The sequence below is a fragment of the Sarcophilus harrisii genome, chromosome 2 (assembly GCF_902635505.1).
Source record: "Sarcophilus harrisii chromosome 2, mSarHar1.11, whole genome shotgun sequence".
Classification (NCBI taxonomy): Eukaryota; Metazoa; Chordata; class Mammalia; order Dasyuromorphia; family Dasyuridae; genus Sarcophilus; species Sarcophilus harrisii.
Window position 1 is genome coordinate 652725877 of NC_045427.1, and position 12990 is coordinate 652738866.

The following is a 12990-nucleotide window of genomic DNA, read 5'->3' on the forward strand; positions in this document are numbered from 1 at the left end:
GGGACACTTGGTGTGAGGAGCAGCCCAGCCGTGGGCGGGAGGCCCCAAGTCGGGTCTCGGACATCCCCTCGTCTAACCCTCCTTTTCTAGAGCAGGAAACTAGGGCCAGGGAGGTGACTCCCGGGTCAGACAGAGAGGAAGTGACCCCGCCGTGTCCAGCCACAAGGAAACGTTCGCCAGGACAAGCCCCTGGATCTCACGCTTCTTGCTGGGCTCCAGTAACCATGGCCCACAGGAGGACGAGCTCCCCCAGCTGGCTCTCCAAGTCCCACCCCCCCAACCAACGCTGCCTCCAGGCCCCTCCTGCAGGCTGGGGACCGAGCCACAGAGCTCAAGCGCCCCCTTCTCCAGAGAAGGCCCAGAGGGTCCCAGGCGGGACCGGAACCCAGGCTTGCGGCATGAGCAGGGCCCCACCCCCACGGAGGCCTTGGGACACACCCCCTGTGCTTTCTGCCCCTCGGAACGTGAGCTCCCCAGAAGAGAAGGGATCGGCCGGAGCAGGCTCACTGACTGACCAGCTGACCACCCGCCATGCCAATGCCGGCTCCTCAGGGCCCCCTGGTGGCCCCTGCCCCCCTCCCTCCCCAGCTCGGCTGCTTCCTCCCTTTGGAATCCGAGGGCACCCGGGAGGAGCCCACTCCCCCTGCTGGGATCCCCAGCAGCCCCGGGTCCTCCCCACCAGCCCCGCCCGGTCCTCCTCCCATCGCTCCTCCCTGGCCCCTTGTCCACATCACACCCTCTGACCACAGGGCTCTGTCCTGGGCCCGCTGTCCTGGGCCTGCTTCTCTCCCTTTGCTCAGTCATTTGCTGATCTCACCAGATCTCGTGGATTTAATAATCATCTGCAGGAAGGGCAGGAGGGGGCAGGAGGGGGCAGGGGGGCAGGAAGGGCAGGATAGCAATGTAATAGTCTCCTCTCCTCCACCCCTTTCCAAAGAGCTATTTTTAACTGAGCACCACAAAAAGGTGGAGCCTAAGACGGCTCCATCAGGCCCAAGCAGAGTCTCTGCCGGGGACCCCTTTTGGGGACCGGCCCCCCCACTTTCTGGCTGTCTTAGATTCCGTCCCTGCAGCCCGGGGGGCTCCGGCCTCAACCAGACTGGATGCGGGCCTCAGCTGCCCTCCTGGGCCCTGCCTTGAGCCCTCCCGCCCCTCCCCACCTCTGCTCCCTGGCTTCCTCCAAGGCCAGAGGCCTTTCCCTTCTCCGGGCCCTCACGGCCTCTGCTGCATGACCCTCCCGGACATGGTGGCCCCCATTCCAAAGGGAGCTCGGGAGACCCGGCTGTTCCTGCCTCTGTTCCCCGCCTCCCTCCATGCAGAGCCCCCACGTACTCAGTGCTTAATAAATGCTGGCAGGCTGACCCCCAGGCAGCCCCCTCCTCCCGAGGAAGGCGCCGATGCCGAGGAGGAGCCGTCTCCGACCCACTCCCGGCCGCGAGTTCTCCCCTCTGTGGCGACTACAACGGGCCCCGTCCCGCCTCCATCCCCAGACAAGGTGGAAATAAAGCCCCGTGACGGCCATCGCCGAGTCTCGCGCTATAAAAGACACTGAGACTTTAACTAATTCCGCTTAAATTGGATTCCCGCCACCTTCGGGGAGACCAAGGGAAATAATCAGCGAGGGGGATGCTCCCATCTAATTTCTCTTTGCAAACAGCAATTATGTGTGATGTTCGTTTTAATTGTTTCCATTTCTGTCTGGAGAGCACGGAGGGGAGGAGGGGACGGCTTAAAATAGCGCTGCGCCCCCAGAAATCGTGCTGGCCCAGGAGCCAGGGACGAACGCGGCGGGGTTTTAAAGGCCTGGTATTTCTCCCTCTGACTGAAAACGAGGCTGATACTAATTTCAGTAAAACAGGGACCAATCTGATCCCCAAAGGTCTCTCAACCGGGTTCCACGTTCCCATCAAAAAAGCCGGCGGTCTCCTCGGGGAAATTCGTGAATCATTCACTCCGAGGATCCGCCAAAGGGACGCTGGAAACTCGCTTTGGAAAAGGCCTCAGAAGTTCCGCTCTGACCGGTGGTCCCCAAGGTGGGCCTGGGCTCTTCTCTGCCAGTTCTGAGCGGGCACTAGGTGATGGTCCCAAGGTGGGCCTGGGCTCTTCTCTGCCAGCTCTGAGCGGGCACTGGGTGATGGTCCCAAGGTGGACCTGGCCCCTTCTCTACCTGCTCCCAAAAGCTGCTGGGTAACGGCCTCTAAGGTGGGCCTGGGCCCTTTTCTACCTGCTCTGAGCAGGCACTGGGTGATGGCCTCCAAAGTGGGCCTGGGCCCTTCTCTGCCAGCTCTGAGTGGGTACTGGGTGATGGTCCCAAGCTGGGCCGGGCCCTTCTTACCCACTTCCAACTGTTTTCCCTTCTAGAAACTAAAGCAGAAAGTGCCCCGAGGCCCAACCCCTTTTATACATGGAGAGTCGAATTTAACTACAAAGTAATTAAACACTGAAAATAAGAGTTTATAATTAAAATGCTGACACCAACTGAACCACAAATGGGCTGCTGTAATATTTTTACAGTCCCTTTTATACATAATGTATGATCCTTCTGCTCAAGTTTCCTCTATGTTCTTTTCCTGTGAAATAATTTACATGAATAAATAATTTATTACAGCAACTCCAAAGGTAATTATGGTTTTCCATCCTCCCCCTAACCTTTTTTTAAAATATGAATTCTTTTCTGTCCTCCGCCCTCCGCGCTGCTGAGTAAGTGGGACTCAGTTTGCCGTTGCAGGCGGCCTTTCCCTTCCAGGTCTTCTCAGAGACCGGGCCCAAGGGGAAGGACCCCCCCAGTCCCACTGTCCTCAGCGGGGAGGCACAAACGGCACAGTCCTCAGGGCAGCCTCCATGTCACCAAAATACATTTGATTTTATATATTTGAGAGGAGTCCGTGCTGTGGGCGAAAGGAAGTTGGCCCTGGGTCTCCTTGGTCAGTGGGCTCGTGATGGGACCTCCGGGTGCCCGGGGGTCCTCCAGCCTCAGTCACTTTTCTACCAGCTGAAAAGCTGAATGATAAGGGAAAGCTGGGGGTTAGCTGGGTGATGGGTGGGCAACGTAAGAGAAGCTGTTTTCAGCACAATATTTCCTGTCACAAGAACAATCATTAGTCATGTAGATGGAAGTGTGCAGAGGAAATTCCAGGGCAGAAATAGAAGGCGGCGGACAGGCCGGGAGAGGGAATGGAAAACGGAGGAGCAAAGACCCCTCGTCCTGCCTCCCGGGGACCAGGGCAGAGTAGCCTCCCTCCCCACCCGCTCTGGAAAGCCCTGGGTTCGGCGCCCAAAACCTGCAGGCCTGCGCTTCTCCAGCGTTCCCCCTCTGCTCTCTGGTCAGAGCAAGGCCTCCCTAGTGCTCCCAAACGCAGCCCTACCCAAAGGGATCGTGGGAAGCCAGCCACCCGTAGGGAAGCTCTGAGAGCCTTCTCTTTCGTTGTCCTGAGTTACTTTCATTACTCACAAACTCTGACCAGTGGATCCAGGGGTGCCCCGGGACGCAGAATCCGCTGGCCCCCCAGCCTCCAGCCAGGATTTTCCTAAATTCAGACTTCTCTTGGCTCCCCGCTAGGACATTCACCTGGAGGCTCAGCCAGAGTCACAAAGGGCCCTGCTGGTCCCGGTCCTCAGGGGGATCCCCTGGATTAGGAACAGAACATGCCTTTAATCTCCAAGGGACGGGGGTGGGGGAGCTGGAGACGCTCATCATGGACCTCTTTTCACTGACCATCATCCAGTCTTGGAAAGACCTAAAACCTTCCTATAAAGGAAGCCCGCCCAAGTGTCCCCGAAACCCAGGCGCACCCAAGGTGCCGGCACCAGCGGGGCCCTCTGTGGCGCTCTGGGCCCTTGGGGAAAAGGAGGAAACCATTGGGGCTCAGCCCCAATGCCCCCGCCTGCTCAAGCTGCTCCGAGGGGCATGATGGGGCCCATCTGAGACCCCCGGTCCTTGCCGTGTGGGCCCACAAGGGTACAGCGGGCACTGGCCTTGCCCTGACACCCCCCGGGAGCCATCCTTGGCAGAGAAATGCTTGCCATCCCCTGCTTTCTCCTGACTCGCCCATTTCCTTCCAAAGGCAAATGAAGAGATACAAAGTCTGGCTAACAAGGATCCGGTCCCTCAGGCTGCTTAACCGAGCTCTTCCTGTGTGAAGTCAGGACGACTTCCTCCTAGCCCTGGGAAGTAGAGACCAGGTACCCGCGACAGTGGGCAAAGCGCCTCCCGCAGACTCCTCCCTCTGCTCATCCACTCGGCACCATTTGTGGGGAAATCAAAAAGGTCTGGGGGCCACGCAGGAAGACGAGGAAAGAGTGAATCAATGGCCTCCTTATCCTCCCCTTCCTTCCTCTGTGGGCAGGGCTGAGACCCAGGAGCCCTTCCCAGATGGCAGCTGCCCCTGGCTCCCTGAGGTCCAGGACCCTGCACAGAGAGCCAGGGCCAGAGAAGTTGGGAGCCCCGGAGCGGGGAGGTCGGAGCTGGGGAGGTTGGGAGCCCCAGGGCCTCATCCTGGGCTGGCAGGGCCTCCAGGAGGCTTGAGGATCCCATGTCCAAGCTGTGAGCCAGGAGGGCTCCCCCAGTCAGGCTTCTCTGCTCCAACCCGGAGCTGCTGCCTCAAAACCCAAGACGAGAACCCAGGAAGAAGTGACGGCTCCCCGCTCCCACCCCTCCCTAAGGAAGCTGAGGCAGCCCTTTGTGCTTGTCCAGGCAGGGAGCCGGGGCTGGGACAGCCGGACCTCTAGGCTCAGCTAGCTGGGGAGTCTGATGGGGCAACCTGTGGGGCCTGGCTAATCCCGGGGGAGCTCCCGGAGGGAGACAATCCGATTTAAAGGCCTGCTCATCGCTGTCCTTCCTTAGAACAAAGAACCCGCTGAAGGCAAAGTGGGCAATGACTGGCCTGGTCTGGAGGGCCAATGACCCGGCCCAGTCCGAAGCTAGAAAGCAAACCCCAAACCAGTCCCCAAACCAAAGAGAAGGGAAGAAGCCCAGCCCCAGCTGGCAGGAGCACAAAGTCTGACACTTCCCAAATGGGGAGCACAGTGGGGCTGAGGTTCCCTTAGAAAGGGCTCAGGGGCTGCCGCAGACACGCTCAGGCCCCGGCACACATGGTCAGCGAGCAGCGCCAGGCCGGCTGGGGCCAGCAGGCTCTCAGAGCACCGGGACCCCCAGCAACGCCCTCCCTCGGGACTCAGACCCTAGTGCTCTTCACAGCGTGTCCCCCTCCCCGCAGAAGGGGCTTCCTACAGCAGCTCTGCAGAGCCAGGGGCCACCCTTCCTGACCCAGCATCTCCCACAGAGTGCGCACTCGCCAGCCCCAGGTGGGAGACCTTCCCATGGGGACGGATGGGCTGAGGGAATGCCTGCCCACGAGAACCCGCCTCCCGGGCCCAGCAGGAAGCGGAACCCTTCACAGCGCCCATCCCGTCCCTTCTTCACCTCCTGGCGGCCCTGGGGAGCAGGAAACCCCCCCCCAGCAGCACTGCCACCGCTGTGCCCACCAGCCTGGCGCCTCTGGGGCATCCTTGTGCACGCCCTGCCTAGGGCAGAAGCTCGGTCACTTACCCATCATGCCGCAGGAGAACAGCGTGGGTCCTTGACTCATCTTCCTCGGACTGTGCTGAAAACAACCAGAGAAGCGGATCATGTCTCACGGCCTGAGGAGGGCCTCCTCCCCAGCCCTGCTGACCCTGCCCCAGGGTGACAGCCTTCCCAGCCCGGGCCCTCCGCGGGCATCAGGCAGGGCGCGCTGCTGGGGACTCCATCCTGCGAACGGCTTAGAGAGCCGCCTGACTTCTGACCTGAGGGGATTTTTCCATGTGAGGATGTAGAAGCAAGGGAGGAGGTGGGAGAGGAAACAGTTGAGCAAACTCCCCCAAGCGGCTCCCCAGTGGGTCCCAGGGCCATCGGGGTGGGTCAGGGCCCTGCTGGGCAAGGGACCCGCACCCCCCCGGCCCAAGGGCCTCTGCCCACCTGCCTGGGACCCTCTTGGCCCTCCGAGGGACCAACCAACAAAGCATCTTTGCGAGTGGGCCCTAGCCCGGCTGCTCCATTTCCTGTTCTTCAGGCCTGCACTACATGGTTCCTGTTCCAGGGACCAAGATGGGAAAACTAAGGGTCTGGTACAGAAGTGCCCGAGTGCCCTGACAGGGGCCCCCCGGCCTCCCCAACTCAGGTCCCCCTGGCCCCCCAGCCTCCCTGGCTCAGGCCCCCTGTCCCCCTCTCCCGGCCCCCCCAGCTGAAGCACCCCCCCCCGCCATCAGGCTTCCCTTTGACCCCAACCATTCCCATCGCCCACCCAGCTGCCAGGCTCCTGAGATCCCAAGGCCAGGGAGCCCCTCTGAGCCCCAGATTTACAGAGGGGCAGAGCCTGGAGCTCCAGAGGTTGAGGGGGCTGCTGCAGGCCCCCCATGGGGAAGGACAGGAACCCAGGCCCCGCTGACTCAGGAGAGTCCTGGCTGGCCTAGGTGGATCAACCTGCCTTTCTGAGCCTCAGTTCACTCCTCTGCAAAAGCAGAGTCATGAGACCTGGTGGCCCGTGCCCGGGCCGGGGGACCCCCAGGAGCTCCTCAGGTGATGCCGAATCGGAGAAGGAAGACCCGGTCATTCCTCTCTCACTCTCCTCGGATGGCTTCAGACACAAAGGGCCCTCATGCGGAACAGCATCGTTCCAGCAGGATCCCGGCAGAGGGGAAGCCCGAGGCTCGAGTCCCAGCCCCCAGCTCGGCGAGGAGGGCGGCCACCCATGGGGCACCCACCTCCTGCCCGTGGCATTAGGGCACGTGATTCCTGGCTAGTCTCCCTCCCAGACCGAGGCGTCAGTGGGTTCCAGGCCTCCGGGCCGTACGAGGCCGCAGGACCCAGGCCCGACTCCACCGGGCGGCTGGAGGGCTGAGCCAAAGCAAAGGGAAACCTCGCGGACCCCTCGGAAGCCCGCCCCCAGCCGCCCCTTCCCCGCCTTAACAGAGCCAGCCCGGGCAGCACCAGCCGGTTCTGAAGGGCTCGGGCCTGGAGGCCGCGTTTCCAGCACCTGCCCTCTCCTGGCCCTCTCTGGAGCCCACCCGGGGCTGCCACTGAAGGGACAATAGCAACGACTGACTGTTCAGAGCCATTTCAGCCGCCTAATGAGATGGAGGCTGATCAATATGCGGCACTAGCAGGCGCGAGGGCCCCGCAGCCGTGTGAGGAAGGGGCCGGGTGGACTCTGGCTTCAGTGTCCCCAGAAGTCCCAGATCGAGGCCTCCAAGGGCTGGACAGACCCTGAGGAGCCCAGAGGGTCCCACAGACACCAGAGACGAAAACGCGGGCAGGCTTGGGGCCGGCCTGGCCCAAAGAGAGGCCTTCCTTGGGCCGAGCCCGCCGCCATCTACCCCTGCTCTGACCCCCCGGTCCCAGGGAACTGCTCCTCCCGTGGGCAGTTACCCCAACCCCCACGTGACCCTCGGGCGCCTGTGATGGGGCAGGGAAGCCTCCCTGCAAAAGGGAGAAGACGAGTCGCACATTTTCAGGGCGACAGACTGCAATGTGAGGAGCGGAGAATAATCAATTCCAGGCACCGGAAAGCAGAAGGAAGACCCAGAACCTAGCAGGAGGAGCTGCAAGACAGAAAGGGGCTGGATCTCGGGGGCTGGGCCTAGGAGAATCTTACTGGGGAACGGGGAACAGATTGGGGGGGGAGAGGATGGGGGAGGGAAGAAAACCATGGAGGAGGGGAGGGGGAAGGGAGGAAGAGGAGAGCATGAGGGAGGGGGAAAAACATGGGGGAGGGGATGGATTGAGGAAAGGATGGGGAGGAGGAATGGATGGAGGGAGAGGGAGAGGGCTCTTGTGCAGGATCCTGAAAAGGCCTCTCTCCTCGGGCCTGGGCTTGAGTCCTTTGGGCCTTTCTGGGAGCCGGTGCTGTAGGTTCCATGGAGCCCAGAGACCTTCCCCATCTCACTGCCCGGGTGCTTTGGCTCACAGGCTGTCCCCGAACAGTCCCGCGCCTCAGTGGCAAGCGGCCCGCTCTGGCCCTCAGGGGAGCCCAACACGAACGTGCCTTCTCCAGTGCCGGACTAGGGTCATCCAGCCTCTCGGGGCCTGAAACCCACTCCCCAGGGGAAGCCCCCGCCCCCAAGCTTGTGCTCAGCTCTGGCTGCTTGGAGGCTGACGAGTAAAGCAAATAATAAACATGAAAATCCTCTGAAACGTGTTCATTGCTGTAAACTTGAGGGAAGCTGTAAAGGGCTGAAACTCTGAGTTGATGCACTGAGGTCAGTTCAAGCACTTTAGGGCTAATTACTGATTAGACAATAGTCTATGGGCATATGCTTGGAAAAGGGCCCTTCCCACTATTCTGTGCTGGTTCCATTTCTTGGTGTATACAGAGGATTGTGGGTGGGATTAGGGGGTGGAGTAAGACAAGCCAGAGTCACTTTGGAGGAGAATGAGAAGGAAGGTCGTGGAGATCCTGCATCCATCCCCTTCACTTCTACCCCTAAAGACCGAGAATAAAGACCAAGGACTTTTGCTTATCCTGACTCTGGCTGATTCTAAGGCATCCAGGGGGCTAACTCAGTCTTCACAGGAAGCATTATTAAGTGCTTCCAAGGTGCACAGCATTTCCTTACATGTGGGGGGTGGGGTTGCCAGTTGGAAGTCTCATGGCCCCTGCCCTCTAGGAGTCACCATTCCAACTTGGAGGGGGGGGGGGGGTTCCTCCACAAGAAGATTCCAAAACAGACTTCTTTCATGCTGCTGCAGGAGCTGTCCTGGGGCCACGTCTGGATAGGGCAACAGCCACACACAGTAGGCAGGAAGTTTGGCTGATGTTCTCAGGGCACATAGGCTCAGGGTGGTGGGTTATCTCCATCAGAGTTGTGAGCTATCTCCATCGGAGTTGTGGGCTATCTCCATCAGGGTGGTGGGCTATCTCCATCAGAGTCATGGGCTACTATCTTCATCAGGGTGGTGGGCTATCTCCATTGGAGTCGTGGGCTATCTCTGTCAGGGTGGTGGGCTATCTCCATCGGAGTCATGGGGTATCTCCATCAGAGGTCATGGGCTATCTCCATCAGAGGTCATGGGCTATCTCCATCAGAGTCATGGGCTATCTCCATCAGGGACAAGAGGATTGGAGTGGTCTGACTGCCTGGCAGAAGTGGCCTCCTACCTCTTGCTTAAAGTGCCCCATTCTTTCCGCCCAGCTGCCTTGCCTGCCCCTGGTGGCAGGGATGCCAGTTGGGGGATGGCCGGCCCCTGCTCCCTGGGGCTGCTTCCCCAGATAAAGCTTATAAAGGCTGAGCTGAGCACAGGACGGGGGGGCCCAGGGGCGGGCCCTGTGCCAGTCTGCCTGGCAGTGGTAACCAGTCAGAAGTTATTGGTGGCAACAATGATGAGAATGGGCCCCATCCCCAGAGCTGGAAGTCAGCTTGGCAGATGGGGCCGTTCCTGGGCTCGGGGGCTGAGAACCCCGGGCTGTCTCTGTCAGGCTCCGGGGGACGACGATGGTCAAGTGGAGGTGGCAGGATGACAAGTGAGACAGATGCAAAAGAGCTGCTGGATTCTGGGAAAGGGAGTGGCGGTGGGACCCTGGCCCAGGAGGTCCTGGCCCAGGAAGGTCTGGCCCAGGGGAGTCCGGCCCAGGAGGGTCTGGCCCAGGGGAGTCTGGCCCAGGGAAGTCTGGCCCAGGGGAGTCCGGCCCAGGGGAGCCCGGCCCAGGAGGGTTCGGCCCAGGGAGCAGCTCCTCGGCCCCCAAGCCTAGGACCTCAGCTAGCCTGGCACTAGACGGAAGCCTGGGAGAGGCAAGGAAGGCGGTCACTATGCAAGTGAGAGGGGAGGCCCTTGAACTTGGCGCGGGCGGCAGAAAGATGGCGGGAAGCAAGTCCTCCCAGGCCCAACTTCTGGGCTGCCTTCCAGCTGCAGCCGCTCAGGGAGAGCGCTTGGAGGAAAGGCCCCCGAAGCGGGAGAGGAGCTGGGCCCGGCGAGGGAGAGGCTGGCTCGGCTTCAGGCTCGGCCGCCGAGCACAAAGAGCCGGGGACATCAGGGTCACGGCGGCCGTCGCCCAGGCTGCCCTTCCTCGGGTGGGGAAGGAAGTCAGAGAAGCGTCATCCAAGGCTGATCAAAGGACGGAGAGTAAAAGGCGAGTCCTGGGACAAAAGGAGCCAGACCCCAGACCCGCAGGTGACTCCCCCCCCCAAACAGGATCTTTACAAGCCCGGGACCTGCCCCATGGACCTGGCTCCAAGTTCCCAGAGGGCCGTGCAGGCGGAGGGCCGCGACTGTCCCCCCATCCCCCTGGCGGGGCCCGGGCCGAGCTGGGGGAGCGGCCGGGGGTTCTGGGGGAAGGAGAATGAATGACCTTCTCCCATCCTTGCTATCTTGATGGCATTTGTGAGCAGGATAAGGTTACTGCGCCCGCCCCCATGGGCTCCCTGCATCTCTGGACACCTCCAGCCGGGCTGCAGCCGTTTGCTTTCTCTGTGTGGTCATGGGGAGGGGGAGGAGGGAGAGGGGGAGGAGGAGGAGGATGGGTGGGCCCAGAAACTGGAGGGCTGGGGCCCAAAGTCCAGCCTTGGGGTGGTGTGAGCTGGGAGGAGCTGATAAGCTGCCCAGATAGAGGGAGGATGGGGCTGGATGAAGGTCTGAGGAGGGACAGCAGCATTTCACTCCCGGGGACAGAGTGCCCCTGCCTCTGCCCACTGTCACCTACTCCTGTCTTACTTTTGGGGGGGTCTCCTTTTCTGGAAATCCCTTCTCTGAGCCGACGAGAAAATGTTCCTGCTCCCCCCCCACAGGGGCCGGTGTCCCCGGGTGTCCCCTCCAGCTCCCCTCCTATCCGCCCCCAGAATCGGGTCTGAGGCACGGTGGGCCTGCATTCCCTGATGCCACAGAAGCTGCCCCTCTATCCTGGGGGTCCGGGGGGGGAGGGCGCTCCCCGGGGGCTCAGGAAATGCCTCCCATCAGGAACGGGCCAAAGAGGTCAGCTGCTGCTGTTTTACAGATGGGGAAACTGAGGCACGGGCTCTCACAAGGGTCAGAGGTGGAATCCGAACCAGGTCCTCTGCCCCCACCCAGCCGCTGCTCAGATTTCAGAAATATCCTTTCAGTTTTGCCCTGAGAAGGAAAAGCCTCCGGAGAAAAGCGGCCCCTTAAAGGGCTGAAAACAAAGCCAAGAGCAGGAGAACTGGGGGGGCGGAGGGGGTGAAGCCCCCGGTTCGAGTCTCCTCTCTCCTTTTAGCCATGCTCCTGCCCCCGTGCCCCACGTGGGAATCCGGAGAACACAGATGGGATGGGACGGCCCGGGGGGGGGGTTGTGAGCCCCAAGGGGGGGACCACCTCTCTGGGTCTCAGTTTCCTCATCTGTGAAATGCTGAGGTTGGGCATGGGGAGCCTCGAGCGCCCTCCAGCCTTAGAGCTGGGGTCTGCGGTCACTTTATGGGGAAAGGCGGCCTCCACCCTCCCAAGACCTGGGGGGGCCACACCCTGTCCTCGCCGGGCAACCCCCCATCTGCCCGAGCCCCCCCCCCCGTATCCATCATCCTGGGGCGCTGTGACCCAAGGAACCCCCATCTCCTCCTGCCGGCCACAGACTCCGGCCGGCTTTGGGGCCTCCGGGCCACACTCCCCATCCGGGCCTGGCTGTTTACCGCCGCGTTTACCGGAGCTTGTGCCGAGGGAGAAGCGTCTCCCGTCCCCCGCCCCCCCAGACTCTTACCAGCTCAGGGCGCAGAGTCTTGCATGTTATGGAGTCAGCAGCGCCTTGATTTTCGAGGGGCCGGGTCAGGATCATCGCCATGGCAGAGGAGTCAGGCTCCGGGAGCCATCCCAGGGCGGGCGGCCTTCTAGCGCCGGGGCATCTTCCGGGCGAGCAGGGTCAGCGGCTCTCCATCGGCAGCCGGCCTTCCAGGCGTGCTCAGTGCCCTAGAACGACAAAAGCAAGATGGGCCCGGCTGAGCACCCACGCTCCTCACCGGGGCCCAACCCCGGGCCCCAAACCCAGGCCCTGCCCACGGGCTGGCGATGTCTCGGAGCTCTGGCCCACAGCTTGCCCTGAAGCCAGGAAAAGGCCACAGAGGGCTGGGAGAGGGGCAGCAGAGTCCCACTGTCCAAAGTCCCCACCGCCCAGCCCCACCCCGGCAAGTCCCAGCCCGGAGCGTTTCTGCCTGGACCATCTCCCCAAGCCCGGACTCCAGCTTCTGCCCACAATCGCCCACTCAGAGCGGGTCTCTACGTTGGGTCTGGATGGAGCCACCCCTCAAGGGTTTCTCCAAGATGGGGCTGAGCCCCAGCACCCCGGTGCCCGCTTCCTCACAGGTCTTGGTCCTGAAGGGGACTCCCTGCCCTGGGCCCTACCATGGGCAGGGACAGACAGGCAGGGACAGACAGGCGAGGGCGGGGGGTCCTGCCTCCCCCCACTGCTCCCACCAGCCGGACGCCATCAGGTTTCCTTCTCCTAGAACCAAACTTGCCAAGCCCAGCTGGCTCTGACAGCACGGAGCTCTCCACAACAACAGCCCATCGACACTCGGGCCCAAGGCCCTGCCCGAACCCAGCCGGAGACCACCCTGACCTGACCCAGCTGGAGCCCGCATCCGGCTCTGTTGCTCAGGATCCCCTGACCCAGTTCTCCGCTCCCAGCAGCCTCTGCCCCCCCTCACCTGCTCCTCTGGCGCAGATGTGGTCATCCCTACACGGGAAGAAATCTGGCACCCAGGAGACCCCGGCTCATCTGCCCAAGGGGCCACAAAGGGCACAGAGCTGCAAAAGCTCGAGAACACTCGGTGCGACGGTCCCACTGAAACGCCCCCGACATCGACCCCATGGAACGTGGGCACGGGGGCGCCTCCAACTGCGCCGGGGGCTCCCCAAGGCCCGGAGTCTGCACCCCCAGCCGTGGCCTCGGCACAAAGAGCAGCCCCCACCCCCAACACAGGCTTTGGCAAAAGCGCATTTCCCCAACGTCTGGAGATCACAGCCCAAGGAACCACAGCCAAAATCACAGCGATGAGAGGAGGGGGCTCATGGCC

The 12990-nt window shown here is 61.8% G+C and overlaps 1 protein-coding gene across 2 annotated transcripts in view; it reads right to left on the reverse strand.

Annotated features, from left to right (window-relative positions):
- Positions 1-12990, reverse strand: part of FAM53B (family with sequence similarity 53 member B) — a 69726-nt gene that overhangs the window by 13292 nt on the left and 43444 nt on the right. For both annotated transcript variants that reach the window (XM_031956998.1, XM_031956997.1), the window contains exons 2-3: positions 11679-11884; positions 5549-5603 (exon numbers count right to left, since the gene is read on the reverse strand). In XM_031956998.1, the coding sequence (XP_031812858.1) occupies positions 5549-5603; positions 11679-11759 (136 nt within the window). In that variant the 5' untranslated portion in view covers positions 11760-11884. The remainder of the gene's footprint in view (positions 1-5548; positions 5604-11678; positions 11885-12990) is intronic.